At 39.0% G+C, this 27,802-nt stretch overlaps 1 protein-coding gene across 3 annotated transcripts in view; it reads right to left on the bottom strand.

The window, feature by feature from the left end:
- CXADR (CXADR Ig-like cell adhesion molecule) overlaps positions 1-27,802 on the bottom strand; it is an 82,290-nt gene that overhangs the window by 8,030 nt on the left and 46,458 nt on the right. For 2 of the 3 annotated variants that reach the window (XM_001156087.7, XM_016938427.4), the window contains exons 5-7: positions 26,442-26,564; positions 25,791-25,929; positions 21,673-21,856 (exon numbers count right to left, since the gene is read on the bottom strand). In XM_001156087.7, the coding sequence (XP_001156087.2) occupies positions 21,673-21,856; positions 25,791-25,929; positions 26,442-26,564 (446 nt within the window). Of the gene's footprint in view, positions 1-20,314; positions 21,857-25,790; positions 25,930-26,441; positions 26,565-27,802 lie in introns of those variants that run through there. The other variant, XM_009445019.3, reaches the window with a different exon arrangement.

The following is a 27,802-nucleotide window of genomic DNA, read 5'->3' as shown; positions in this document are numbered from 1 at the left end:
AAAACCAAACACCGCATGTTCTCACTCATAGGTGGGAATTGAACAACGAGAACACATGGACATAGGAAGGGGAACATCACACACCAGGGACTGTTGTGGGGTGAGGGGAGGGAGGAGGGACAGCATTAGGAGATACACATAATGTCAAATGACGAGTTAATGAGTGCAGCACACCAACACGGCACATGTATACATATGTAACAAACCTGCACGTTGTGCACATGTATCCTAAAACTTAAAGTATAATAATAATAAAAAATTTTTAAAAACTAAAACAAAACAAAAATTAATAGGTATTTGGCTATCCATTTTTAAAAATTAACCCCCTACTTCAAACCATAAAAATAGATTCCAAATATATTAAAGAAATCACGTAAGTTATGAAACTACAGGAGTACTGAGAAGAGGCTGACTCACACCTGTAATCTCAGCACTTTGGGAGGCCAAGGTAGGAGAACTGCTTGAGGCCACAAGTTTGAGACCAACTTAGGCAACAAAGTGAGACCCCATCTTTACCAAGAATAAAAATAAATAAAAGAACTGAGAGGAAATATGGAAGGATTATACATATATAATATATATTATATATATACACATTATATATATATATACACACATTTTGTATATATATATAAACTTTAGCTTTGGGAAATATTGGAAGACAGGCCATTTGGAATGGGGAAAAAATTTTAAATTTTCACAAAATGTGTAAAAGAAAATGAATTAATGTCACTATATACAAAAAGCATCTGTATATAATTAAAGTAAATCATTTAGTAGGGCCAAATCAATAAAGAAACACAAATGGCTAAAAACATTAAAAGATGAGACAATGGCACACTAATGACGAGGGAACTATAAATTGAGACCATATTTAGACCAGATGAAAAGGAATAAATCGCCTATAAAAATTACTGGCCACAAGAGGGCATCAGATTTCCCTTTCCAGCTTAGCTAAATACTATATTCGCAAAGAATAATCTAGCTTCTACATGAAAAGTGTTAGTGGTTATAGCTTAAATCACTTCTTTTCCTATGGGTCTACATGTAAAAACTGTCACTGGTAATGGAGAATTTTAATGAATTATGTCATAGTTATTATACAAAACATTTCTTTACTATAATTATTTTTCTGTTAATAAAAGTAGTATTGTTCATTTAAGAAAAGAATTAAAACCGGGCGCGGTGGCTCATGCCTGTAATCCCAGCACTTTGGGAGGCCAAGGCGGGCGGATCATGAGCTCAAAAGATCGAGACTATCCTGGCCAACATGGTGAAACCCCGTCTGTACTAAAAATACAAAAAAATTAGCTGGGCGTAGTGGCACGCACCTGTAATCCCAGCTACTCAGGAGGCTGAGGCAGGAGAATCGCTTGAACCTGGGAGGCGGAGGTTGCAGTGAGCCGAGATGGTGCCACTGTACTCCAGCGTGACGACAGAGCGAGACTCGGTCTCAAAAAAAAATAATAATTAAACACCCAGAAGCACAAAGACAGATCATTGGAATCGAAAACCACTATTAATAGTTTAATGGATGGGGGAGCTTCTACTTTATATACTCCTATACTGTTGTATGATGATATGAAATATATTCATTTTATGGTCACACAATTCGAAAACATGGAATGTTTTCTTACGCCATTGTTTTTTTCCTAAAACATGATTTTTTATAGTTTCACGGTACTCATATGTATGTGCTGTAATTGATTTAACAAATCTTTATTACTAGATTTTAAGCTACAAATCTCTTTCAGAAATATCTTTTCAATCATATATCTCAATGCATATCAATGTCAGATGTTGGTCAGGAGTATTCATTTAAAGTCCAGAAATAAACAGACAAGTTAATCTCAGAACTACCAACTTTATGAATTCACACATAAAAAATATAGACAATACATTTTTCAGAGTTAATTTAATAAGTAAAGCCACAAAATTCAATGGAAAAACAGTGTGATTTTGTTTTACTAAACTCTATGGAAAAAAACAAACATTGTTTTTGCATCTTATAAATCATCCATCAACCACTTCTAAAGAAGAAGTGATAAAATATACTGATTGAAAATGAAAATGTATTTAAAAATTTTGAACTTTGTTTAAAGAGACTGTAACATGAAAATATAAAGTCAGTTTTGTTATTTGAGTTTTTGTTTGTTTGTTTGTTTGTTTTTTGAGACGGAGTCTCTCTCTGTCGTGGAGTGCAGTGGTGCAATCTCGGCTCACTGCAACCTCCGCCTCCTGGGTTCAAGCAATTCTCCTGCCTCAGCCTCCAGAGTAGCTGGGATTACAGGTGCCCGCCACCATGTCCAGCTAACTTTTTGTATTTTTAGTAGAGACAGGGTTTCACTATGTTGGCCAGGCTGGTCTCAAACTCCTGACCTCGTGATCCGCCCTCCTCGGCCTCCCAAAGTGCTGGGATTACAGACGTGAGCCATCACGCCCGGCCTAGGGGCAGGACTTTTTAAAACTTTCAGAATCGCAAGACCTTAATAATAGTAAGATGTCCAAATACATTAGGAACCATTTGAACGTTTGCAAGACAGAATAACCAAACTTGTGAATGCAGGATGGCACGATGATGTGTACGTGAACCACCCTGCACTACAATACGCTCTTTCCTCAGAAGATGATCTTCACATCGCTGTTACAGACCAAAATAAATAAAATAAAAAGCCAAAGCTACGTCTTTAATTAAAAATCATCATTTATTGATGGCTTCATACCAGCCAAACGCTGGACTAGGTGCTTTACATGGACTATCTCATGTATGTTCTTGAGGTCTATACAGTTTGTTCTTCATTTGTTAAGTGGCTGAGTCAGGATAACCTCTAACTCCAGAGTCCAAACTCTTAACCATTACATTTACTTCTTCTAACAGAATCCTTCCATTTATCTTAAATCATGAGTAAGCACAAATCTTTCCCACCTGAGTTGATTGCATACACATACACACACAAACACACAAACCCAGGAATAAGCATGTCCTATGGATGCAAGCCTCGAAAGCACTAACTTGTGGCTATAATGGATCCCTTTCTAACATAGCAACAAAAGGAAGGAAGGAGGTGAAGATCCATTCTGTGTGAGGTACTACACCCGTAAGCAGCCCTGTAGATCCATTACAAGCTAATTTTAACAGAGATGGGACCAGATCATAATGAGGTCTTTCTGGTAAACTGTCCTCAAAGAAAGGGTCCAAAAAGGAATCCCATGTGATCATTAGGATAGTGCTGAATTTTAAAAATCTCTTTAAGATATTTCTCTCTTCTTCCTCAGCCTTTGAGCAAACTCAAAGAGAGGATTATACATTTATTTCTTAGTTAACATTTGGGTATTTAATCATTAAAATATGTCTGTTCACTGATACCAGGGGGAGCAAAGTGGATTTTCGAGTGTGTGTCAGCATGGCCAAATCATCTGATGGCTATTTTGGATGAGATGGTAGCGTATTTCAAGTATTGCTCTGATACTAAAATGGATGATGTACAACAGTTATACATATATGTTGGAGAAAATGTGAAAAACAACCACCCCAAGTTAATCTCTTAAAATTTGGTATATCTTTCCTATGACTACTACAGACATTTAAAGGTTTTTATTTTAACATTTAAAACAGCCTATGGACATTTCTGTTTTTTGCAGAACTTTAACTGCTATGTAAATTTCTTCACTTAACTGTACCACAAATCTTTTGCCCATAACATTACAAGAAGTTTAAACCAAATCTATATATACATACATTCATAAAGCTCTCCTGGTCTACTATAATAGCACATCTTTATCGTGTCCCGAACACAGCAGATAGTATCTTTTACTTGACAAGGCAGAGATTATGGTTCCTCTCATGTAATTGTTTAATTTTACTTTGTGTTCTCTCGTTTCTGTGAACACATAAAATGTCCCCTCCTTGTCAGATTAAAAGACTGGTGAATGTTAGAGGACTATGATTTCCCAACAGGTTGCAAATTGCAGTCACTGATATCTTTTCTATCACGTTCTCTCCTCCCAGAATCGCAAGGTCATTCTCCTGTTCCCCAAAAATTATCTCATTGTTGACAGTTCTGGGACTATGTGAGAAGATGTCTTACTTAGCAACATTAAAAGAGCACAGTGCCAGCAGCCAACATTGAACTTGGGATAGTGTGTGACAGCTGACCTAAGATGTAACCTAGACACATCTTTTCAAATGCAAGATAACTCATTTTCTTCATTAGTTTGTGCTGATTCCATAAAACTGCTCTTGGCAAAAATTCCGACAACTTGAAGAAACCAAAGATAAATCAAGGAGACACACTGTTATGGGGATACATGCAGCAATGGCTTGATATGAACACAGCCAGAGCTGCTACAATTATTATCATCAGCAAAGATTACTGAGAGTTTATGTGTTGAACAGTTAGATGTAAAGATGTTTCTGCCTTTCAGAACTCTGACATCTGCTTAGAGATAGGAGATAAACACATGAAAAGACAGGTGACCCTGAGCTCCCAGTGAGGGTACAATTTCAAGGAGGGAGAGATAAGTCAGGTTGAACCAGAATGGTTTGGAAATGGCTTCTCTGTGGGACTTAGGAAGGATTAAGATTACATAGCCATAAAAGGGCAAATATAAACAGTCAAAGATAACTTGAGGGGAAAAGTTGCGGGTCAAATCACAAAGAACTAATATTATTAATATTTAAAAGCTCCTCCAGCGGGCTGCGGTGGCTCATGCCTGTAATCCTAGCACTTTGGGAGGCCAAGGCGGGTGCATCACCTGCGGTTAGCAGTTCGAGACCAGCCTGGCCTACATGGTGAAACCTTGTCTCTGCTAAAAATACAAAAATTAGCTGGGCGTGTTCGGCTAGACCAGGAATCAGGAGACCTAGATTCCACTCCTAGCTATGTGGCCTTAGGAAATGGTGGCAGGTGCCTGTAATCCCAGCCACTCAGGAGGCTGAGACAGGAGAATCACTTGAACCCGGGAGGGCAGAGGTTGCAGTGAGCCGAGATTGTGCCACTGCACTCCAGCCTGGGCAACGAAGAGTGAAACGCCGTCAAAACAAACAAACAAACAAACAAACAAACAAACAAACAAACTCCTCCAAATTAGCAGAATACTAGTACAAAGGAAAAATGGAAATCTCAAAAATATAATTTTTTTTTTTTTGAGACAGAGTCTAGCTTTGTCACCCAGGCTGGAGTGCAGTGGTGTCAGAGCTCACTGCAGCCTCAATCTTCTGGGCTCAAGTGATCCTCCCACCTCAGCCTCCTGAGTAGCTGGGACTACAGGCACATGCCACCACATCCAGCTACTTTTTTATTTTTTGTGGAGATAGGGTCTCAACTATGTTGCCCTGGCTGGTCTTGAACTCCTGGCCTCAAGTGATCCTCCTACCTCAGTCTCCCAAAGTGCTGAGATTACCGGTGTGAGCCACCGTGTCTGGTCCTACAAATGTTTTTAAACAAAGAAAAAGATGCTCAACTGAGCAAATTGAAAGAGAGGTAGACTTTTAAACCATGTGATAATTTTCTCCTGAGGTCAGGAAAGATCAAGAAGTTGGATAAAAGTATGGTGAAGATTTTCAGGGGATAAACACTCTCATATATTGAAAGCATAAGCTGCCACAACACTTAGGATGCTGTTTTAATAATATCTATCAAAATATTCTTTACTCATTTGCTCCTTTTAGAAATTTATTTTAAAGATATATTTATACATACACAAAATGACACACATACATATACATTGATTGTAATTTTACTTGTTATACCAAAAGGATGGGATTAATTTAAATGACCATCAATTGGAAACTGATTATATACATTATAGTGTATCACTTTGATGTAACACTGTACAGTTTTGGGAGAAAAAAAGCTTGCTTTGTACCAAAGATAGCAGATACAAAGGGAAATACAGAATGACCTGAGAGCAATTATTAAATTAAAAACAAGTTTGTGACCTAGCAAGATGGTTCATGCCTATAATCCCAGCTCTTTGGGAGGCTAAGGCAGGAGGATCACTTGAGCCCAAGAGTTTGAGACCAGCCTGGACAACATAGTGAGACCCCCTCACTACAAAAGAATTAAAGATTGGCCAGGTGTACTGGTGCGTGCCCATAGTTACAGTTACTTGGGAGGATGAGGTGGGAGGACTGCTTGAGCCCTGGAGGTTGAGGCTGCAGTGAGCCATGATCACACCTCTGCACTCCAGCCTGGGTGACAGAGCAACACTCTGTCTCAAAAAAGAAACATTGTATAAACTTTTATTTTAAAAAAAATACATGTATATGCCAGTATAAGGATAGAGTAAGTATAATAGCGGAGGGTCAGATGTAAAAGTCTGAAGCCACTAAACCTATGGTTTAGACTTTAATCTTTATTTATGTATTTTTGGTTTTGAGACAAGGTCTCACTCTGTCACTCAGGCCAGAGTTCAGTGGTGCGATCACAACTCACTGCAGCCTTGACCTCCTCAGGCTCAGGTGATCCTCCTACTTCAGCCTCCCAAGTATCTGGCGCCTGCCACCCTGCCCAGCTAACTTTTGTATTTTTACTAGAGACATGTTTCGCCATGTTGGCCAGGCTGGTCTCCAACTCCTGGGCTCGAGATATCTGCCTGCCTCGGCCTCCCAAAGTGCTGGGATTATAGGTGTTAGCCAACACGCCTGGCCTGGAATTCTTTAAATTGGAAGTTGTCTAGGAAAGCTTTTGAGCAAGAGAGTGAACATAAATGTTTTAAGAAAGTTAACCTAGAAGTGAGAGTTTTCGTCAACTCTTGTCTAGGAGAACATACTTAACTGCAGAGGCTGTTTAATAAATTAACAAATTTAATAAACGGCTGTTTTCATAATCAAGTGGATTCATATTTCTTTCTAAAGTGGTCCAGGGCCAGGTATGGTGGCTCATGCCTATAATCCCAGCACTTTGGGAGGCAAAGGCTAAAGACTGCCTGAGGCCAGGAGTTTGAGACCAGCTTACATAACATAGCAAGATCCCATCTCTATAAAAAATATAAGTAAATAAATAAAGTAGTCCATCACCTCTTCATGTCTTCCTGAGGTTAGAGGCACCCAAGTCCTCTATATGCAATAGTAAATGAATAGGAAAGGTTGTTTCTCTTTATAAAATACAACAGGAATGGAACAAATCATGTCTTCATACAAACACACTTTTATTGAGCACTTACTCTGCCAGCTAATATCCAGGCCCTAAATGGCCAGTGTAACAAGTTTGTGATTCAAACCTCACCAGCACCATCACCATTCAAGGACTGCTTTCTGTGTTCTAAGCCTCTTCTCTCTCCCATTCTTCATCCGAAATTTCCTAAATTTCATCTCTTTTCTGTCTTCTTAACCTACCCTACAACTGCCAACCCGCCCAGGGAATGGCCTCACCTATACGTCATAAAGAAAAGTGAGACCGGCAGGGCGCAGTGGCTCACGCCTGTAATCCCAACACTTTGGGAGGCCAAGGCGGGCAGATCACGAGGTCAGGAGATCAAGACCATCCTGGCTAACACTGTGAAACCCCGTCTCTACTAAAAATACAAAAAATTAGCTGGGTGTGGTGGCATGCACCTGTAGTCCCAGCTACTCGGGAGGCTGAGGCAGGAGAATCGCTTGAACCTGGGAGGCGGAGGTTGCAGTGAGCCAAGATTGCACCACTGCACTCCAGCCTGGGTGACAGGGTGAGACTCCATCTCAAAAAAAAAAAAAGCAAAGAGAAGAAAGGAAAAAGAAAAGTAAGACCGTCTAATAACATGCTATCCGCACAGTCACAAATGTGTTAAATCTGCATCCATCTCTCTCACTTTCTCAAGTTCTTCATTTCATCTTGGCCCCTTCTTTCCAGGCTCTCTTTCCACAGCCTACATTAATTATGCTTGCATCTCTCCTATCTTAAACTAACCTTTGCCCTGCTTCTAGTTACTGTGCCCTCTTGCTTTTTCCTTCCCTTCACCACCAAGGACTTTGAAAGAATACTCTATTAGCTTTTATATTGGGTCTTATGAATCAGCTGTCTCTGGAACTAGTGGGGGATCCGGTGAAGGGGGCATGTGGGGAGGCAAAGAGAAGATAAACAATAACCATTTCATCTGATATGATTTGAACCTTACATAGGATTTCATTTGAGACAGGTATATGCAAAATGTACTGCTTCCTTAGATTTCTTAATTTTTTTTGAAGACAAGGTCTTTTGCTCTGTCACTCAGGCTGGAGTGCAGTGGCGCTATCATGGCTCACTGCACCCTTGGGGCTCAAGCAATCCTCCCACCTCAGCCTCCTGAGTAGCTGGGACAACAGGCACGTGCCACCATGCCCGGCTAATTTTTATATTTTTTGTAGAGAAGGGGCTTCACCATGTTGGCCAGACTGGTCTCGAACTCCTGGGCTCTGCCTGCCTTGGCCTCCCAAAGTGCTAGGATTACAGGTGTGAGCCACTGAGCCCAGCCCTGCTCCTTAAGATTTCTTTAATCCACTGTTCTAAGTGTTGACCCAACAATCCTACCAGAACTGGTCCATCATCATGTATGATTTCATTTTCACAGTAGGGTTTTCTTAGTTCCTGCGTGCCCCAGGGCGCTGACTTGGGCTTCTTCTCACTCTACACACTCTTACCTGGTGATTTCACCATACGCCTTTCACTTAGAAAGGCCAGAACTTATCACCTCACACCTGTTAGTTTAGCTATTAAACAAACAGACAAAAACAAACCAAAGGTAAGTGCTGGTGAAAATGTGGAGAAATTGGAACTCTTGTACACTGCTGGTGGTAATGTAAATTGCTACAGCCATTACAGAAAACAGTAAGGAGATTCCTCAAAAAATTAAAAATAGAACTACCCTATGATCCAGCAATCCTACCAATCTTTTGGTATTTTCAGAAGAACTGAAATCAAGATATTGAAGAGCTGTTTGCACTCCTATGTTCACTGAAGCGTTATTCACAATAGTCAAGATGTGGAAACAACCTAAATGTTAATAGATGGATGAATAGATTAAGAAAATGGTATCTAAATACAATGGAATATTACTCGGCCTTAAAAAAAGAAGTCCTGCTATATCCAACATGAATGAACCTGGAGGACATTTTGCCAAGTAAAATAAGGCAGTCTCAGGAGGACAAATATTGCATAAAACCACTTTTATGAGGTATATAAAATAGAAAGCAGAGAGTATGACGTGCCAGGAGAAACGGGGAGGGAGAAATGGGGAATTGCTATTCAACAGGTAAAAAGTTTTAATTATGCAAGATGATTAAGTTCTCATGTTAAATGTTTTTACCACAAGTTAAAAAAAAAGGCCAGAAGTTCACTTTTTTCCTTACCAAGGTTTCTTAAATTGTGTTCTAGAGGTCAATGCATCAGTTAAAAAAAAAAAAAAAAAAAAAAAGCTTGCAGAATGGTCTGACGTGTGAGAAAAAGTGGTTTCACTTACATTTCATTTCATTTTTCCCAACAACCCTTTGTCTTAATACCTGTGCTCTGAATGCTCAAAAGAATGAAAAAGACTCCAGGAATGCAACATTACATATGACATAAAATTAAAAACAATCTCTAGGTCCAAAAATAAGAAAATGATAAGTTATGGAACGTCAACTTAATGAAACATCATGCTTCATTAAAATGGATATATATGAAATACTTCCAACAACAGATGTTTAGGATACAATAATATTAAGTAGAAAAAAAATTAGAGAACATGCACTTTAAAAATCAAACATATATATTTAAATATGCCAGAAGTGAAATAGGACAGACAGGTTTTGATGATGATGTCAGGTAAAATATTTTAAAATTCATTTACTATTGGTCACAGTGTTATCTTAACAAGGAAACAATTTTTTTTTTTTTTTGAGACAGGGTCTCACTCTGTAGCCCAGACTGAAGGGCAGAGGCACACTCACAGCTCACTGCAGCCTTGACCTCCTGAGCTCAAGTGATCCTCTCACCTCAGCCTGGCGAATAGCTGGGACTACAGGCATGTGCTGCCACATCCAGCTAATTTTTGTATTTTCTGTAGAGACGGGGTTTCGCTAATGTTGCCTAGGCTGGTTTTGAACGCCTAGGCTCAAGCAATCCACCCTCCTTGGCCTCCCAAAGTGCTGGGATCACAGGTGTGAGCTACTGCGCCAGGCTGGAAAACAATTTTTTAAATATTTCACAGTCAAGTCAGATGAAAATCAAATTTGAATTTGGATAATAAATGAATTAAACACATGCTGGCTTATAGAGAAATTATTTCAATAGTTCTCGTTACTGGCAGGTATTTTGATATAACACAGTAAATGATGTCACACATTACAGCAGTACTGGTGTATATCCTAGAGTTTTGGAGATAGTCTAAACAGCATGGAAATGTAACACATTTAACTATAAATATAGTGTTTTTTTGTTTTTTGTTTTAAAATAAAGACTAGTCAAGTGCAAAAGTGAGAAGGGGCAAAAGAGTAGAACAAAGAGCTTGACCTGTAACTGTGAACATTGAATGGAGATAACTCACTACCTTTGGAACTGCTGGTTCTGCTTTTGATTGAACAGTGACAGAGAAAGTGTGAGTAGAGACATTTATTTTTCTCATGGTTAGTACATAACACCAATGGACTACTTCCGAGTTACTGTAAAAATCCCAAAGGCAGGGTAACCATAAATCTTACTGCCCAATCTGACATACTTTTGAGAGCAAATGATTTATTGCTGTTATCAATTACACCGAAGTAACAGACATAAATCTACCCCCGGAAAAGTGGGATACAGTCACCTTATATTAGTGAGATATGAGGCAAATATTACTAGTATAATACAAGAATAATAACGATGCTAAAAGCTAACACTTAACTGAGCACTGACCAGGTGCCAGCCTGTATACTTGACATATGTAAACAGCAATCCCATAAAAATTGGGATAGATACTACAAGGTAGATACTATTATCCTATTTTATTCATGAGGTAAAGGAGTATAGAGAGGTTAAGTGTCTAAGGTCATCCAGCTAGTAAGTAGTGAAGCCAGAGATGGAACCAGAGCTGGCTATCTCCCAAGCTCCTTTTATGGTGTTATCCTGACCAAAGTATTTTTGGAGGATTCCCTAGCTCCCTGCCAACAGCCTATTAAGCACTTACTGCATTTGCACCAAATTAAATTTGTTCAATCAATGGAACCCTGTTGGGCATGTTTCTTTTTCCTCCTTTTCAAAGCCCTTAAAAACTTTTTTTTTTTTTTTGAGATGGAGTCTCGCTCTGTCACCCAGGCTGGAGTGCAGTGGCGTGATCTCGGATCACTGCAACCTCTGCCTCCCAGGTTCAAGTGATTCTCCTGCCTCAGCCTCCCAAGTAGCTGGGACTACAAACACCCACCACCATGCCTGGCTAATTTTTGTATTTTTAGTAGAGACAGGGTTTCACCATGTTGGTCAGGTTGGTCTTGAACTCCTGACCTCAGGTGATCCACCAGCCTCAGCCTCCCAAAGTGCTGGGATTACAGGCGTGAGCCACTGCACCCAGCCTAAAATCATTTTTTTTTTTTAACTTTAAAAATTTTACAAATTAATCCCAGCACTTTGGGAGGCTGAGGTGGGTGGATCACGAGGTCAGGAGATCGAGACCATCCTGACTAACACAGTGAAACCCTGTCTCTACTAAAAATACAAAAAAAAAATTAGCTGGGCTTGGTGGTGGACACCTGTAGTCCCAGCTACTTGAGAGGCTGAGGCAGGAGAATGGCGTGAACCCGGGTGGCGGAGCTTGCAGTGAGCAGAGATTGCGCCACTGCACTCCAGCCTGGGCAACAGAGCAAGACTCCGCCTCAAAAAAAAAAAATTTTTTTTTTACAATTGAGGACAGGCATGGGGGCTCACACCTGTAATCCCAGGACTTAGGAGGCCGTGGCAGGGGTATCACTTGAGTTCAGGAGTTCCAAACCAGCCTGGGCAACACAGCAAGACCTCTCTCTACCAAAAATCAAAAAAATTAGCCAGGCACGTGGGTGCGCCTGTTATCCCAGCTACTTGAGAGGCTGAGGCAGGAGTATTGCTGAGCAAAGAAGATCGAGGCTGCAGTGAGCTATAATCGCACCACTGCACTCCGACCTGGGCAATAGAGCAAGACCCTGTCTCAACAAAACCAAACAAAACCAAACAAAACAAAAAACAGAAAAGCCTTCCCAACAGGAGCAGCAGCAGATAGAATGAGACACTTCATTCAAGGTTGCCAGGAATATTATCTTTCTCACTGGCTGACAGCATTGGAACCCTAAATATCAACCCGTATGTATGTATGTATGTATGTATGTATGTATGTATGTATGTGTGTGTGTATATATGTAATATATATATATTCCATATTTTTCCATTTCCCTACTTCCTATTTGAGTGAAGTGCCCATAGTTTGGGCACTTGTTTATATCACACACATCCTTGGTAATCCACATTTTTCTATCTCCAGTCCTCTCTCCTACTCCAGATACATCTAGGTATCTATTCAACATCTCCATTTGCATATCTAACAAACTTCTCAAACTCAACATGTTCAAAACTGATTTCCTTAGCTTCACTTCTGAACATTCAAAGAATTAGTGCTCTGATCACCGCCTTTACTTCTGTCTGCATTCTCTACCATGATGACTTCATCTATTCCTGTCTAAAATCTGCCTTAAGGCTTAAAACTGCCCAATTTTCTCTCCATTTCTGAATTTTCTACTTAGGTCCAAGTTGGTAATTCACCTGCCTCCTATCATCATGCCTGGATTCTAATAGACATTTTATATGTTGCATGGCTAAAACAGGGTTCTGCTTTCAAATTTGCTAATCCTTCTGTCTTTCCTAGCTTAGTATCATAATTTCCCACACAGTTGCTCCAACCAAAAACCTAATATCCACTCACCCATCATGACCAATCCATTCACTGTTAACTTTTTAAAATAAATATTCAGGATAAACTCACAAACACACATACACAAGTACTGGACTATGTATAGAGCATTCCTAGAAGGGTAAATAAAAAACTGATCACATTTTTCACTATATACTCAGACCTTTTGAATTTTATTCTGTGAAACAGATGACCTATTCAAAAATTATCAAAATTGAAGAAGCAATCAGTTAATGCCTTTTGAAGGGGAAGTGGGGACAGAAACTGGGAAATACGGGTGAGAGGGTTAGATTTCACTCTATACTTTGTGCATCACCTTTCTGAAATACTTTACAAACTATTTCAGGTTCATTAATAGTTATCTTGTGAATAACTTAAAATGTAGAAGTTCTTATCACTTCCTGGCCTTTTGGCTAAGATCAAGTGTGAAATGTAGAAGTTCCTCTAAGCTTTACTTCCCTCAAAAACTAGTTTTATCTTGTCAGCAGGATTCACTTAAAAAGACAAATTCATAATGTTTTTTCTCTTTTTTACAGGGTCTGCTCTGTTGCCCAGGCTGGAGTGCAGAGGCACAATCTCGGCTCACTGCAGCCTCCGCCTCCTGGGTTCAAGCAATTCTCTTGCCTCAGCCTCCCGAGTAACTGGGATTACAGGCATGTGCCACCACCCAGCTAATTTTTGTATTTTTAGTAGAGATGGGGTTTCACCATGTTGGTCAGGCTGGTCTCGAACTGCTGGCCTCAAGTGATCCACTTGCCTCGGCCTCCCAAAGTGCAGAGATTACAGGTGTGAGCCACCGTGCCCAGCCTCATAACCGTTTCAACTACTTTTTCACTTGACAAGCAGATGTGAAGTTAACAAAGTCACCCATATTTGAAATAAAGATAGTATATTCCTGGGGCAGGCAGAGGCAGTTGAGGATCATGAAATAACTATGTTGGCATAGTTATTTAGGTGTTGATACTGTTATTATGCCATTGAAAGTTAAACAGAGAACCCTCTGGATACATGTTTTATACCAATGCACACTATCTTATTAGTCCCTCTCATAATGTGCAGTCATCATTACTGTTACGGGTTGAGGTGTCCCCATCCTCTATGGGACACCTCTATGTTGAAGTCTCAGATTCCCTAGAATCTCAGAATGTGACCTTGTTTGGAAACAGATTTGCTACAGACACAATTAGTTGAGATGCGCTTATATGGGTAGATCCTAATTCAGTGACTGGTGTCCTTAAAAAAATGGAAATGTACACACGGTGATAGACATGCATAGAGGGAAGAGAGATGGAGAAAATGGTCACCTACAAGCCAAAGACAGGGGTCTGGAGCAGATCCTTCCCTCACAGCCCTCAGAAGGAACCAATCTTGCCAACACCTTGATTTTGGACTTCCAGCTCCAGAACTATAACACATTTCTGTTCTTCAAGCAATTTGTAGCCATTTGTTACAGCTAATACAATCACACATAGAAATGACTTGTAAATGACTAGGCATTTCAGAAGACTAGCCATTTAAAAAGACTTTGACGGAATACTCTTCAGGTCTTTTGGAAAGCTAAAATCTTCTAAGAAATTGTTTTCGGTATTTTCGCAGATCACCTCAAATTCTGATACTAAGATATATTATTAGTATACCAAAATTAAACAACAAATTTTAAGCAGGTATTTTTTTTTTCAACCACACTAAAAGTCTGCAATTTTGTGAAGCCCAGGGGAAAAAAAACTTAACGTTAGTTAGTGCCTCAGCATGGAAATCAGTCATCTGCAAAGGGTTTCCTAAGCACCCAGAGGCTCCCTAAGTTGGTTAATTATTGAAATTATCTGGGAGAGAAGAGTCACTGATTTCACCCTAGACCTACTCAGCAGGAATCCGTAAGAAGGGCTTTAGAAATATATTTCTAAAATGCTTCTTATAATGAGTTCTGTTTTCCGTGTTCGCTACTACTGAGTCAGGTAACCCCATGCTGTATTTGTGCAAGTTAACTCTTTAAGCCAAGTGCAGCCTTTCCCCTCACTGCACATACTCATCCTTTTTCTCATGATACTGCCCCTTTTTTTTTTTGAGACGGAGTCTCACCCTGTCACCCAGGCTGGAGTGTGCAGTGGCGCGATCTCGGCTCACTGCAACCTCTGCCTCCCAGGTTCAAGCAATCATCCCACTTCAGCCTTCCAGGTAGTTAGGATTACAGGCATGCACCACCACGCCTGCCTAATTTTTTTTTTTTTTTTTTGTATTTTTAGTAGAGATGGGGTTTCATCATGTTGGCCAGGCTGGTCTCGAACTCCTGACCTCAAGTGATCCGCCTGCCTTGGCGTCCCAAAGTGCTGGGATTACAGGCGTGAGCCACCCAACCTGGCCAATACTGCTTTTTTGAAGAGACCAGGCCAGGTGTCTTGCAGAGTATATGATGCATATTTAATGAACACATATTTGTCCCTAGTGTCCATAGGTTTCTTACTAAATATCCACTCAACATTTACTGAGCAATTTGGAAGTCATAGACTTAGGCAGTGGGGACTGAGGTGGGTAAATCACCTTCAGGTTACTGAAGGAGGTATATCAAGCATGTGAAACAATTAGAATGCAAAGGTTTTGTGCCATAAAAGACCTGTGTTGACACTGAGGAGGGCACAGAAGTATCCCTAATTTGGAAAACCTAATAGCTTCTTTTTGTATAGTTACCTTAGAGTAGCAACTTTTCCCCCTATAAATATTTAACACAATTTAAAAATCATCTAAGTAACAAAGTATGTGTTTGACTTACATTTTGGAAATACTGGCAGAAAAACTGAGCTTAGTTTCTTGGAGTAGCTTCTTGATTTTTTCACTGTTGGTATTATTGCATCTTGAAATTATCTTTGATTATGCCTTAGACTTACACTATTTTTACTGAATAATAAGTTACTTCATACCCAATGTTGTCTCAGTTTAATCAGCTTTGCCATTTGTTAACCAGAAATATGATCCAGCCATTAGAGCTATAAGATTAAAATACGGTCTAAATGAAAGGCATTTAATTATTCTCAGTTCCACTTGGCATATTGTACTGTAATCTCGATTCCTTGAAAGTCTGTATCATTATCAGCATCCCAGCTATCAAGGATAAATACAAAGAACTTTCATTATTATATCAGTTCTATCTCTTTGAAATCTTCCAACATCCCCTGTGAAGTAGGTATTTTGTACCATTTTAAGCACTAGGAAACTGAAGCAAAGTGAAGCAACTAGTAATAAGCGGTATTTAAACATGCCTGACTCTAAGCCCTGTGCTCTTCACCTTTTAATCCCCGAGTAGAAAATTTCACATCAGTATAAATCCGTGGTTCTCAAAAGGAGGCGATTTGGCTCCGACCCCAGGGGAGATATTTGGTAATGTTTGGAAATACTTTTTATTGTCACAACTGTGGTGGGGATGCTGTGGTGGGGGGGACCAGGGTGCTACTGATATCCAGCGGGTGGAAGCCAGGGGTGCTGCCAAACATCTTGCAATGCACAGGACAGTCCCCTACAACAAAGAATTATCCAGCCCAAAATGTTAATAGTGCTGGTTGAGAAACCCTAGTATAAACACAATATTCCTCAACATGCTTCTTAAAGTAGCATCAACAGCCCATTCTGGTTTTTCCTGAAATCAACATTTACAGTGAAAGAAAATACTTTAAGCCATAACGAGATGTTACTTTGGTTCGAATATCTGTGCCTCCCTAAAATTCTCATGTTGATATACATTTTATTAGCCAGAAGCCCAAATCTCACCATTATGTTGAAATCTTAATACCCAACGTGTTAGCACTCAGATGTGGGGCCCCTTTGGGAAGTGATCAAGTCAGGAGGACTCCACTCTCATGAATAGCATTAATGGCCTTATGAAAGAGGCTAGAGGAAGCTCCCTTTCCTCCTTTCTGTCATGTGAGAATACAGCAAGAGGCACCATCTTTGAAACAGAAGGTAAGCTCTCACCAGACACCAAATCTGCCAGTGCCTTGATCTTTGACTTCCCATCCTCATATCTGTGTATATATACACACATTGGGCAATGTATCTGAAAAATGTTTGAGTTTATACTGTAAATTCTGAAATGATCACAAAACGTTGGAGGTTTCAACCCCAAATAGTATATACTGTTATATAAGCACACAGGAATGGGGAGATAATGGTCTGTATGCTTGACATGTTTTCAATGATGTATTAATATGATTGTCGCTATCTTTATTCTTTCTATTTAGAGGATACACGGTGGGGGGGGGGGGGGGGGGAAGGAAACCATGACACAGCAAGCAGGGAGGAATAAAATATTAAAGCTTTAGTGGACACTGTATAAAAGGCACAATAAAGCCACACCATGAGGCAGAGAACTGCTTTCTTGATTTTATTTCAAAAGTACACAAGGTCACAAAACTAGAGCAAGTTGTTTTTCTTAACAAATTTTGTTCTTACAAATTTCAAAATCTGCACCATTGGATATATAAGCCAGAAATCATACATACAAAATCTGAAACTGACACTGTCAGTTCTATACTTTGCACACGTGAAGTGTCAGAATATTTTCCTCATTAGTACAGGTGTATTTATCACTAAAATTCACAATTAGGGAAAAGAATAAGTGAATCAATGAATTGTGGTTCTCTTAAAACTTGTGTCATTAAATAAGTTAGCAGAAAACACAAAGTTCTGTTTTGATGGAGCTTTTAGTCTTGGTGACCAAAACCAAACCCAACTGATATGTACTATATTCTTAAATTATAAAATAAGATAAATTATAAAAGTTAACCATAATGAATAAGAGGCTGGGGTTATCTGCTATAAGATAAATGATCAGCCTTCCCTAAAGATAAATAAACTGAACCACAATTCACAAATGTGTTTATTATTCTTCCCTGCTTCTATAACATTTATAAAAGGAATTTGTGCTCAGTTGTGGTCTATTTTAGTGTTAAAATAGGTAAATGAGTAAGAAATCCTATTGCAGAACATGATGCCTTTATTGCTGGAATATCCAAAGGCATTCAAAATATTAAAACTTGCCCAGAACATTTACACTACTAAACACAGGAATGTTATAAAGATATATGTACATATATATATAATATATAATGTCACAAGCCACTAAGAAGTTAAAATTGTGCCAACATTTTCTACAAACTACTCTTTATGTGACACATCAAAGCATTAACCACATAAAATATGAACTTTTTCTGTTCACACTGGAATAAGGCATCTGAAAGCCCTAAACACTGCTGAAGTGAAAATTAGAAGAAAAAACTCAACATTCACATAACATCAAATGTACATGCTGCACGCACACAAAAGACACTGAGAATATTTTTAAGAAGCCACACATCACAGAATTTGATAGTCAACTTCATGCAATGAGTTCCTTTTATATTTCATCAAAAGGTTTACTTGCCCCTTTACTTGTTCCAAATTTCCAAGATTAACTCTTAAATTTGAAAAAGTATCTTTTTAATAAAAATCAGGTATCTCTTTATATCCATGATCTATATGGATAGTGATTTGGATTTTTTCAATCAAACTCTCCCTAAGATACACTCAGGCTGTGTTTCCATTTTAGAAAGTCCATGGCAGATAGCTCAAATTAAAAAGAAGCAATTTGTCCAGAATAATTGGTTACTGTCATGAATAACAGACATTTTTGGGGGTGGGGGAGTGAGAGGCTCTCTAATAAGGGAATCATATTAGTTAAGATTACCAGCAAGAAAAAAAATAGCTGTAAACTACTCCATATTCAAAGTACAGAACTGGCTGGATGCTGCGGCTCACACCTGTAATCCCAGCAATTTGGGAGGCCAAGGCAGGAGGATCTCCTGAGCCCAGCAGTTTGAGACCAGCCTGAGCAATAGTGAAACCCCATCTCTTAAAAAAAAAAAAAAAAGTACAGAACTATATATTCTACAGTATCATTTCTCTTCAAATTATCCTCTGTAACCTAAAGAGATGGATGGTATCAAGTCTCTCAGTTATAAAGTAGAATAAAATGGCTTTGCTGTTAAGATGCAGTACTGGGCCGGGTGCAGTGGTTCACGCCTGTAATCCCAGCACTTTGGGAGGCTGAGGCAGGCAGATCACGAGGTCAGGAGATCGAGACCATCCTGGCTAACACGGTGAAACCCTGTCTCTACTAAAATTACAAAAACTTAGCCGAGCGTGGTGATGGGAGCCTGTAGTCCCAGCTGCTCGGGAGGCTGAGGCAGGAGAATGGCGTGAACCTGGGAGGCGGAGCTTGCAGTGAGCCGAGATCCCGCCACTGCACTCCAGCCTGGGTGACAGAGCGAGACTCTGTCTTAAAAAAAAAAAAAAAAAAAAAAAAGATGTAGTACTGTCCTTGACTGATCTAACGGAAATGCTTTAGTAATTTTTTGTTCAACTACTTGATTACCAGTAGTAATTCGGGAGCAAATATTTGATCTCTGGTTCAACTAAATTATCAGTGAGAACTACTTGAAAACGTATTGGTACTATTTGGCTGACAGAATTTTACAGTGAGACATAAGCCTTTAAAACAATGTCCTCTAAAATATGAAGTATATGGGAAGAGAAGTCTTGTTCCTCATATGTTATTAAAAAAAAAAGGAAGGAAAGTCTTATACGTGTCCACTTTCTATGATAACTTCTACTTAGATCAATAGGATAATTTTCATTATATGAAAGTCAGGAATAGGAAGAACCAAAACTTTATTATTAATGTTCTGTTTATTTACTTATTTTCTATAATATTTTACAAATAAACTTTATTCATATAAAACAGGCCAAACATCTGACTTTCAAAAATGGCTAGTGTTATAAAATCAGAAACATAGAGTGTTGGGAATATTGAAATTTCTAAACCTTTATGAATAACACAATTGCTTAAGTTATATCCACAAAGAACAGAAAAGAGGCAAGCTTGAAAATGTGAGGATAGAAAGGTGTCACAGTGATGTGTTTTTAGAAACAGTACCTTCACCTCTAAGCACCTTTCAGGTAGGTGATAGCTAGCTCATAGGCACCAGAAATTCATAATAGAAATTAAATTACCAAAAGGCACAGAAGAAAATGTTAACACAAGTATAAAAGTAATTTTACGTAAGGTTAAAACCTGTTTTTAAAATGCTTCCAAATATGTAAAACTATACACAAATCCATTACACATTCAGCTTAAGTTTACCATTAAAAAGTGTACACACAATACTCTAACTGTAAATACATGCCACCGTTCATAATATAGCATTTACCACCACAGCACCCAAAGATATTAACAGAAACCAACTCCCTACTAAAATCTAGGGAAAGGTTTTAGAGCTAGTGAAATAATTTATTGCAGACCATATTTATTATAAAGAAACTGTTGGCTCATTCTACTATATCCACACTCCCTCACAATCTTAAGGGAAATACAATAAACCCACTTTCTTCTCCTAAAATGATATTTAGCACATTTGGCAAGGAGGAGTAGTCCCTTTACTCCTTTTTCTTATCTTTTTTTCTTTTAAGAATAAATCACTTTCACAAAACTAAGACAAACTTTTTCGAAGCTCAGCTTGATTTGCTGGAACTACACAGAGACATGTTTGATCACACAACAGCAACTGTACATCCTCCCAAGTCTGGAATACAGAATTGATGGAGGACACTTAACTTGCTTAAAATGTATTTGATTATTCTGCATTTATGATAAAAAATATCATCCAGGGATTATATTCAAGAGGGTAAATTTAGGATTACATGTTTCTAGAACATATAATATGTAACACCATCCAAAAACAACAACAACATAAAGCACTGGAACCAAAGAACCACTTAAAATTTAGAATAAATTAGGAAATTTCAATCTATAAGTGTCAAACAATAAATGAGTTATAATATTTTTCTAATAAGAAAAATATCACCTGGGAACTATGAGATACTACATCCTTGATCTGGCTGGCCACCATTTTGAAGACCACCACAGATCTCAAGGCATGAGACCACTCACCAACAAAATCTATCCCTGCTATTGCACCTAGTGTCATCTCAATATGTGGCTGACAGCAAATGTTCTAACTTAATCTGATAGATGCTCCTTTAGCATATAAAAGAGCTTGCTAAGTCCCTATTACCTGTAGCAGTCTATCAACTAAATATTTAAGAAGTCATTTCATAGACAAGGTTTATGAATGACTTAGAAGTAAAATTAGTAATTTCTAAACCACTGTAGTGTTTTCTATGTTTCTAGAGATATTCCAAACACAGAGTTTTCAAAGGAGCTGTAAAACCAAGTACAAACATACGTAAGTAATTTTGTCATGGATATTTCTGTACTAATTTGGGGGAGACTGGTGGGCCATAAATAAATGAAATACACATCCTAAAAATAATGGTAAAAATGATCAAGTACCACTTTCAGATGGTTATTCAAGTATCAACTTGGTATGCAAGTAAGTTCACCCATGTCTTCACCTATGATTTCATATTCAAAGCGCTACATCTTACTTAGGTACTGATAAATTTAGAAACCTTTATGATCAACCTCTTAAAGAAAATCCAGCCTTTTCAGATGGTAAACTTGTCTTTACTAACTTTAATGCCTGTAACTATTTCGATATAACCAAACAAAAATTTTTAAAAATATATTCCGTACAGTTCCTGATTAACTTATTTTTTGATGTATTTTGAGGCTAGTAACACAATTTAGACCAGAATAGGTTTTCATATATCAAAAAAAGGAAAGGAACACGGAGAGCACAGATGAGACATATAGAGGCTCTATACTATAGACCCATCCTTGCTCTGTGCTGGAATCATCACAGGAATCGCACCCATTCGACTTAGATTAGGGGCAGCTACCTTAGCAGGTGGGAGAGTCGGACTCTGAGGAGTGCGTTCAAAGTCTTCACTTGGTACTTGGTTATACTGAGTCTTGGAATATCCTTCCATGTTGGAAGGAGACATGGACCCCAGGGATGAATGATTACTGCCGATGTAGCTTCTGGCAGTGGACGTACGGCTCTTTGGAGGCGGCACATCTTCCCTGCAAAGCAAAATCCCCAATACATGTCAAGAGAATAAGTTTCGAAAAACCTACAATTATGCAAGCTATGAATCATGGATAAGAGCCTGTATTTAGGTACTAAACATATAAAAGTGTGTGTGTGTGTCACAAAAAAGCAAAAAGCACAAGCCATAACGTCATAAATTGTGTATCTGTCTCCAATCTGTCATTCTGATTAAAGAGTTATAACTTCACACTTAATGAAATATGGTATTTACACAAATGTAGATGATTCTAGAATGTTGTCTTACAAAACAAAAATCTCAAATAGTTTCATATTCTAGTATCACTGGTCAAGACAATCTAGTTAAAGCCATGTAACACTTTATAGTTGAGAAAACACTAACACCTACAGGTATATTTCTATCTTAATCACACCTGTAATCCCAGCACTTTGGGAAGCTGAGGTGGGCAGATCACTTGAGATCAGGAGTTCAAGACTAGCCTGGCCAATATGGCAAAACCCCATCTCTACTAAAAATACAAAAATTAGCTGGGCTTGGTGGCAGGTGCCTGTAATCCCAGCTACTCGGGAGGCTGAGGCAGGAGAATCGCTTGAACCCAGGAGGCCGAAGTTGCAGTGAGCCAAGATCGCGCCACAGCACTCCAGCCTGGGCGCCAGAGTGAGACTCTGTCTCAAAAAAAGAGAAATAAATAATAAATTTTAAAATTTTTTAAAAAAGGAAAAGAAAAAATTCTTTTTATATTAAAGTTATCTAAAACCTTAGCTGAAAACACTACAGATTTAAGTTTGCTGGGAATTTAGGCATAAGAATTTTCATACCAAACACTGACAGAGAGCTCAACTGGCCCTCCACATCCACGGGTTCCACATCTGTGAAGCCAACAAACCATGTATAGAAAATTTTGTTTTAATATTTTTAAAATACCTAACATGTACAGCTTTTTTGTCATTATTCCCTAAACAATACAACAATTATTTACATAGTATTTACATTATATTAGGTATTATAAGTAATCTAGAGATGACTCGGAAGTATACAGAAGAATGTGTGCAGGTTATATACATTGTATCTTTTTCTTTTTCCTTTTTTTTTTAAATAGAGACATCTTGCTCAGGTTGGTGTCTTGAACTCCTGGGCTCAAATGATCCTCCCATCTCCGCCTCCCAAAGTGCTGGGATTACAGGCGTGAGTCACTGCGCCTGGCCGCCATTTTATATCAGGGACTTGAGCATCCTTGGATTTTGGTATCTGCAGGAGGTCCTCCATGGATACCGAAGAATAACTATGTATATGAGTTATCTTTGGTGCATTTAAAAAATACAGCCATACTCGTTTCATTGTGCCTTGCTTTTATTACACTTCATAGATACTTACTGCATTTTTGTTTTGTTTTGTTTTGTTTTTTTACAAATTGAAGGTTTGTGGTAACCTTGTGTCAAGCAAATGTATCAATACCTTTTTTTTTTTTTTTTTTTTTTTGAGACAGAGTCTTGCTCTGTTGCCCAGGCTGGAGTGCAGTGGCCTGATCTCAGCTCACTGCAAGCTCCACCTCCTGGGTTCATGCCATTCTCTTGCCTCAGCCTCCCGAGTAGCTGGGACTACAGGCGCCCGCCACTGCGCCCGGCTAATTTTTTGTATTTTTAGTAGAGACGGGGTTTCACCGTGTTAGCCAGGATGGTCTCTATCTCCTGACCTCGTGATCCACCCATATCGGCCTCCCAAAGTGCTGGGATTACAGGTGTGAGCCACCGTGCCCGGCCACCAGTACCATTTTTCCAACAGCATGTGCTCACTTCATGTCTGTGTTGCATTTCGGAAATTCTCACAACAGTTCAAACTTTCTCATAATCATACCTGTTAGGGTGATCTGTGATCAGTGATCTTTGATGTTACTATTTTAACTGTTTTGGGGCACCATGAATGATGCCCATAAGAGACAGCAAACTTAATAAATGTTGTGTGTGTTCTGGCCACCCCCCCCAACATCCTCCCCATCTCTCACCCCTCCCTCAGGCCTCCCTATTCCCTGAGACACAATGATATTGAAATTAGGCCACTTAATAACCCTACAATGACCTCTAAGTGTTCAAGTAAAAGGAATAGTTATCATGGCTCTACTTTTTAAAAAATTATCTTATTTATTTTGAGACTGTCAACCAGGCTAGGGTGCAGTGGTGCGATCCTAGCTCATTGCAAGCTCAAACTCCTGGAGTCAAGCAATCATCAGCAAGGCTCTCTTTAAATCAAAACCCAGAAATAATTAACCTTAGTGAGGACAGCATGTTGAAAACCAACACTGGTTGAAAGCTAGTATCTTGCACCAAACAGCCAAAACAAATTGTAAATGCAAAGAAAAAGTTCTTAAAGTAAAGTCAAAGTGTTACTCCAGTGAACACGTGAACGATAAGAAAGTGAAGCAGTCTTATTGCTGATATGGAGAAAGTTTAGTGGTCTGGATAGAGGATCAAAATAGTCACAACATTCCCTTACACCAAAGCCCAATCCAGAGCAAGGCCCTAACTCTATTCAATTCTATCAAGGCTGAGAGAGCTAAGGCAGCTGCAGAAGAAAAGTTGGAAGCTAACAGAGGCTGGTTAATGAGTTTAGGGAAAAAGGCCATTTCCATAACATAAAAATACAAAGTGAAGCAACAAAGTGCTGATGAAGAAGCTACAGAAAGTTATCCAGAAGATCTAGTTAAAAGATCGTTGATGAAGGTAACTACACTAAGTAACAGATTTTCAATAGAGACAAAACAGACTTCTACTGGAAGAAGACACCATCTAGGCCTTTAGTGGCTAAAGATGTCAATGTCTGGCTTCAAAGCTTTAAAGGACAGGTTGACATCTTGGCAGGAGCCAATGCAGCCCAGGAGTTCGAGACCAGCCTTGGCAACATGGTGAAACCCCATCTCTACAAAAAATACAAGAATTAGTCAGGTGTGGTGGCTTATGCCTGTAGTCCCAGATACTCGGAAAGCTGTGGTGGGAGGATCACTTGAACCCAGGGTGCAGAGGTTGCAGTGGGCCATAATTGTATCACTCCACTCCAGCCTGGGCAACAGAGAGCGAGACCTTGTCTCAGAAAACAAACAACAAAAAACCCAACAACCAAAGAAAGAAATTGCCATAGCCACTGCAACCTTCAGCAACTACCATCCTGATCAGCCACCAGTCATCAACAGTGAGGCATGACCTTCCACCAGCAGAGAGATTAAGACTCACTGAGGGCTCAGATAATCATTAGCATTTTTTAGCAATATTTTTTTAATTGGGGTATCTACACTGTTTTTTTACACATAATGCTACTGCACATTTTAGACTACAATATAGTATAAACATAACCTTTTATGCACTGGAAAAACAAAAAAATTCATGTGATTTATCGCAGTGTGCTTTAACTCTGAAATGTGCCTGTACAAGTGTCCAGACCCCACCCTAGACCTGCCAAATGTCAATTTCTAGGGTGTGAAGTCACGTGTTATTACTTCTAAAATTCTATTATCTAATATGCACACTTCTCGTTAAGACCTACTGATTTAGAATATTTAAGGAAAATAAAAATTATACTACCAATTGTTCTACAAACTTCCAGATTACTTGATACAATCAGGTCAGTTTTTTTTTCAAACCTCAATATCTACTTCATCCCTACCACTGCAGGCGGGGATTCTTCTCAAGAAGCAGGCAGTCTTGAGATAATCATTTGGCAGTGGTTCTTAAAATGGGGTACGAGAAGGTTGGGGAGCGGGGCACAATGAATGGTGGTTGGAGCTCTGCACTTGCAGTTAGAAGTAAATGCTTTCAAATGCATTGAGAAGAAGGCGGCCAGAGCTTTTACCCATTCTCCTAAGAAAGATGCTTTAGGTGGTTAATAAGAGAACGAATGCTTTAGAGAAATGACATATATTTGGTATACATCAGTCAACTCCTGTCTCACTTAATTACCTGATATCGTGATGAACTTCCTTTTCATATTTTTCTTCTCTGCGCTTTTTACGACAGCAAAAGATGATAAGCCCAATGAGCGCTAGAGCAAGCAAAGTTCCTATAATGGCTCCTGCAATTAGTCCAGCTTTATTTGAAGCTAAAATAAGAAGAATTAATAGTAAAAAAAAATATATATATATATACATGTATAGATACTGAAGGTAGGCTATACATTTTTAGATTGATTTCATCACATGTGTTAACTTTAAGACAAATTATTTAGTCTTTTTGATCCGGGGGAAAAATTCATAAAAAGAACTGTCTTCTGAACTGTATAATCTATTCCAAGCATTAAAATGATAAAACCTGTCTGAAAGATTTTAATATTCAAAGCTATCTTGGTTAACATATAAGAATGTTCTAAGCTACTCATACTTATAACAGCTAAATATGGTACAAGGGTTGATTTGACAACTCTTACCTTCTTATCATTGCAATTATGAAGTTTTTTTAATAAAATATATTTTTCTAGAAAAGCTAATAATCAAACCACAGTGTTCTGATCAAAGTCAGTGTCCCTTTGCCCTTAATACACACTTGCTGACTGAACTAAAGGAGGTGGTATAAAGATAACAGAAACAAAACCACCAACAGAAAGAAGATACTTACGAGGGACAACGTTTAGACGCAACAGGCACTGATCAGAGCCCACTCTGTTTCTGACTGTACAGCTGTATGTCCCAGAGTACTCAGAAGAGGCATTTTTTACAGATATAACAGACGAAGTCATTTCTATGGAAGGAGGAAAAAGAAAACAAACTCATTTTTATAGTATGTATTGTTGTCAGGTGTTAGTAAACATAGTCCTCTCCAAATTTAACAATCCAGTTAAAAGCAAGACAGACCAAGGCTGGATGCAAGCAAACTGGCATTGAGCCACACAGATGTTTCCAGAATTCAATCATGCTTCCAGTTCACATGTATCAAGGTGAAAGTAACCATGATCCCCTGCAGCACACAGCCTCAGCTGGAGCAGGGGTGCTGGTCCACTGTGTAGCTGCTGCAAACCCATCTTGGGGCACATAAGACTATAAACGCTACCGCATTCCACAAAGGATCTTTCCTGCAGCAGGAAAACATACAAAACCTATTTTATTCCCCACTAGATGGAAGAAACATACAAAAGGAAGTCAGAAGAGGACTCCCAGATTGGTCTCTTAGTTTGAAAAACAGAGAGGCAGAGAGAAAACCTACTAAAGACCAGGATGCAGTGGATGGCGGGGTGGAGCCTGGTCATCAGTTTGAACTAAGAAGTCAATTATAACAAATAGGTGAGCAGATTTGGCCAATTTGTAACTTTCTAGTTAGTGTCACACGGGTTTTCTTTTAATTTACAGACACACCATGGGTAAATTACTATATTTTCAATCTAGGCAAAACACTAAAGAGCCAACTCTTATTAGACTTTAGCCACCATCTAAGTTATAATCATGAACATGTCTCATCAATTAAAAAAAAAAATTCGCCAGGCGCAATGGCCCACACCTATACTTTGGGAGGCTGAGGTGGGTGGAGAGCCTGAGCCCAGGAGTTTGAGACCAGTGTGGGCAACATGCGGAAACTCCATCTCTACAAAAAATACAAAAATTAGCAGGGTGTGGTGACACATGCCTGTAGTCTCAGCTACTCGGGAGGCTGAAGTGGGAGGCTCACTTAAGCCTGGGAGGTGAAGACTGCAGGGAGCCGAGATCCTACCACTGCACGCCCAGCCTGGGTGACACAGCGAGACCCCTTGTCTCGGAAAAAAAAACAAAAAACAAAAAAAAGTACCAAAGTAACTAATATCCTAAAAAAATGAAATCATAGAATAGCTCTTCATTTATAATATATGACACTAAATTGATATTATAAAACACTGAAAAATTCCTATGGAAATCCTGATTATTCTATGTAGAAAAGGGAAAGAAAGCATTTGGGAATCTACAATATACAAGCAGGCTGGGCACATGCCTGGGCTCATGCCTGTAATC

Source organism: Pan troglodytes, chromosome 22 (genome assembly GCF_028858775.2).
Source record: "Pan troglodytes isolate AG18354 chromosome 22, NHGRI_mPanTro3-v2.0_pri, whole genome shotgun sequence".
Classification (NCBI taxonomy): Eukaryota; Metazoa; Chordata; class Mammalia; order Primates; family Hominidae; genus Pan; species Pan troglodytes.
The sequence above is the reverse complement of the archived record's forward strand: the minus strand, read 5'-3'. Positions and strand labels throughout refer to the sequence as shown.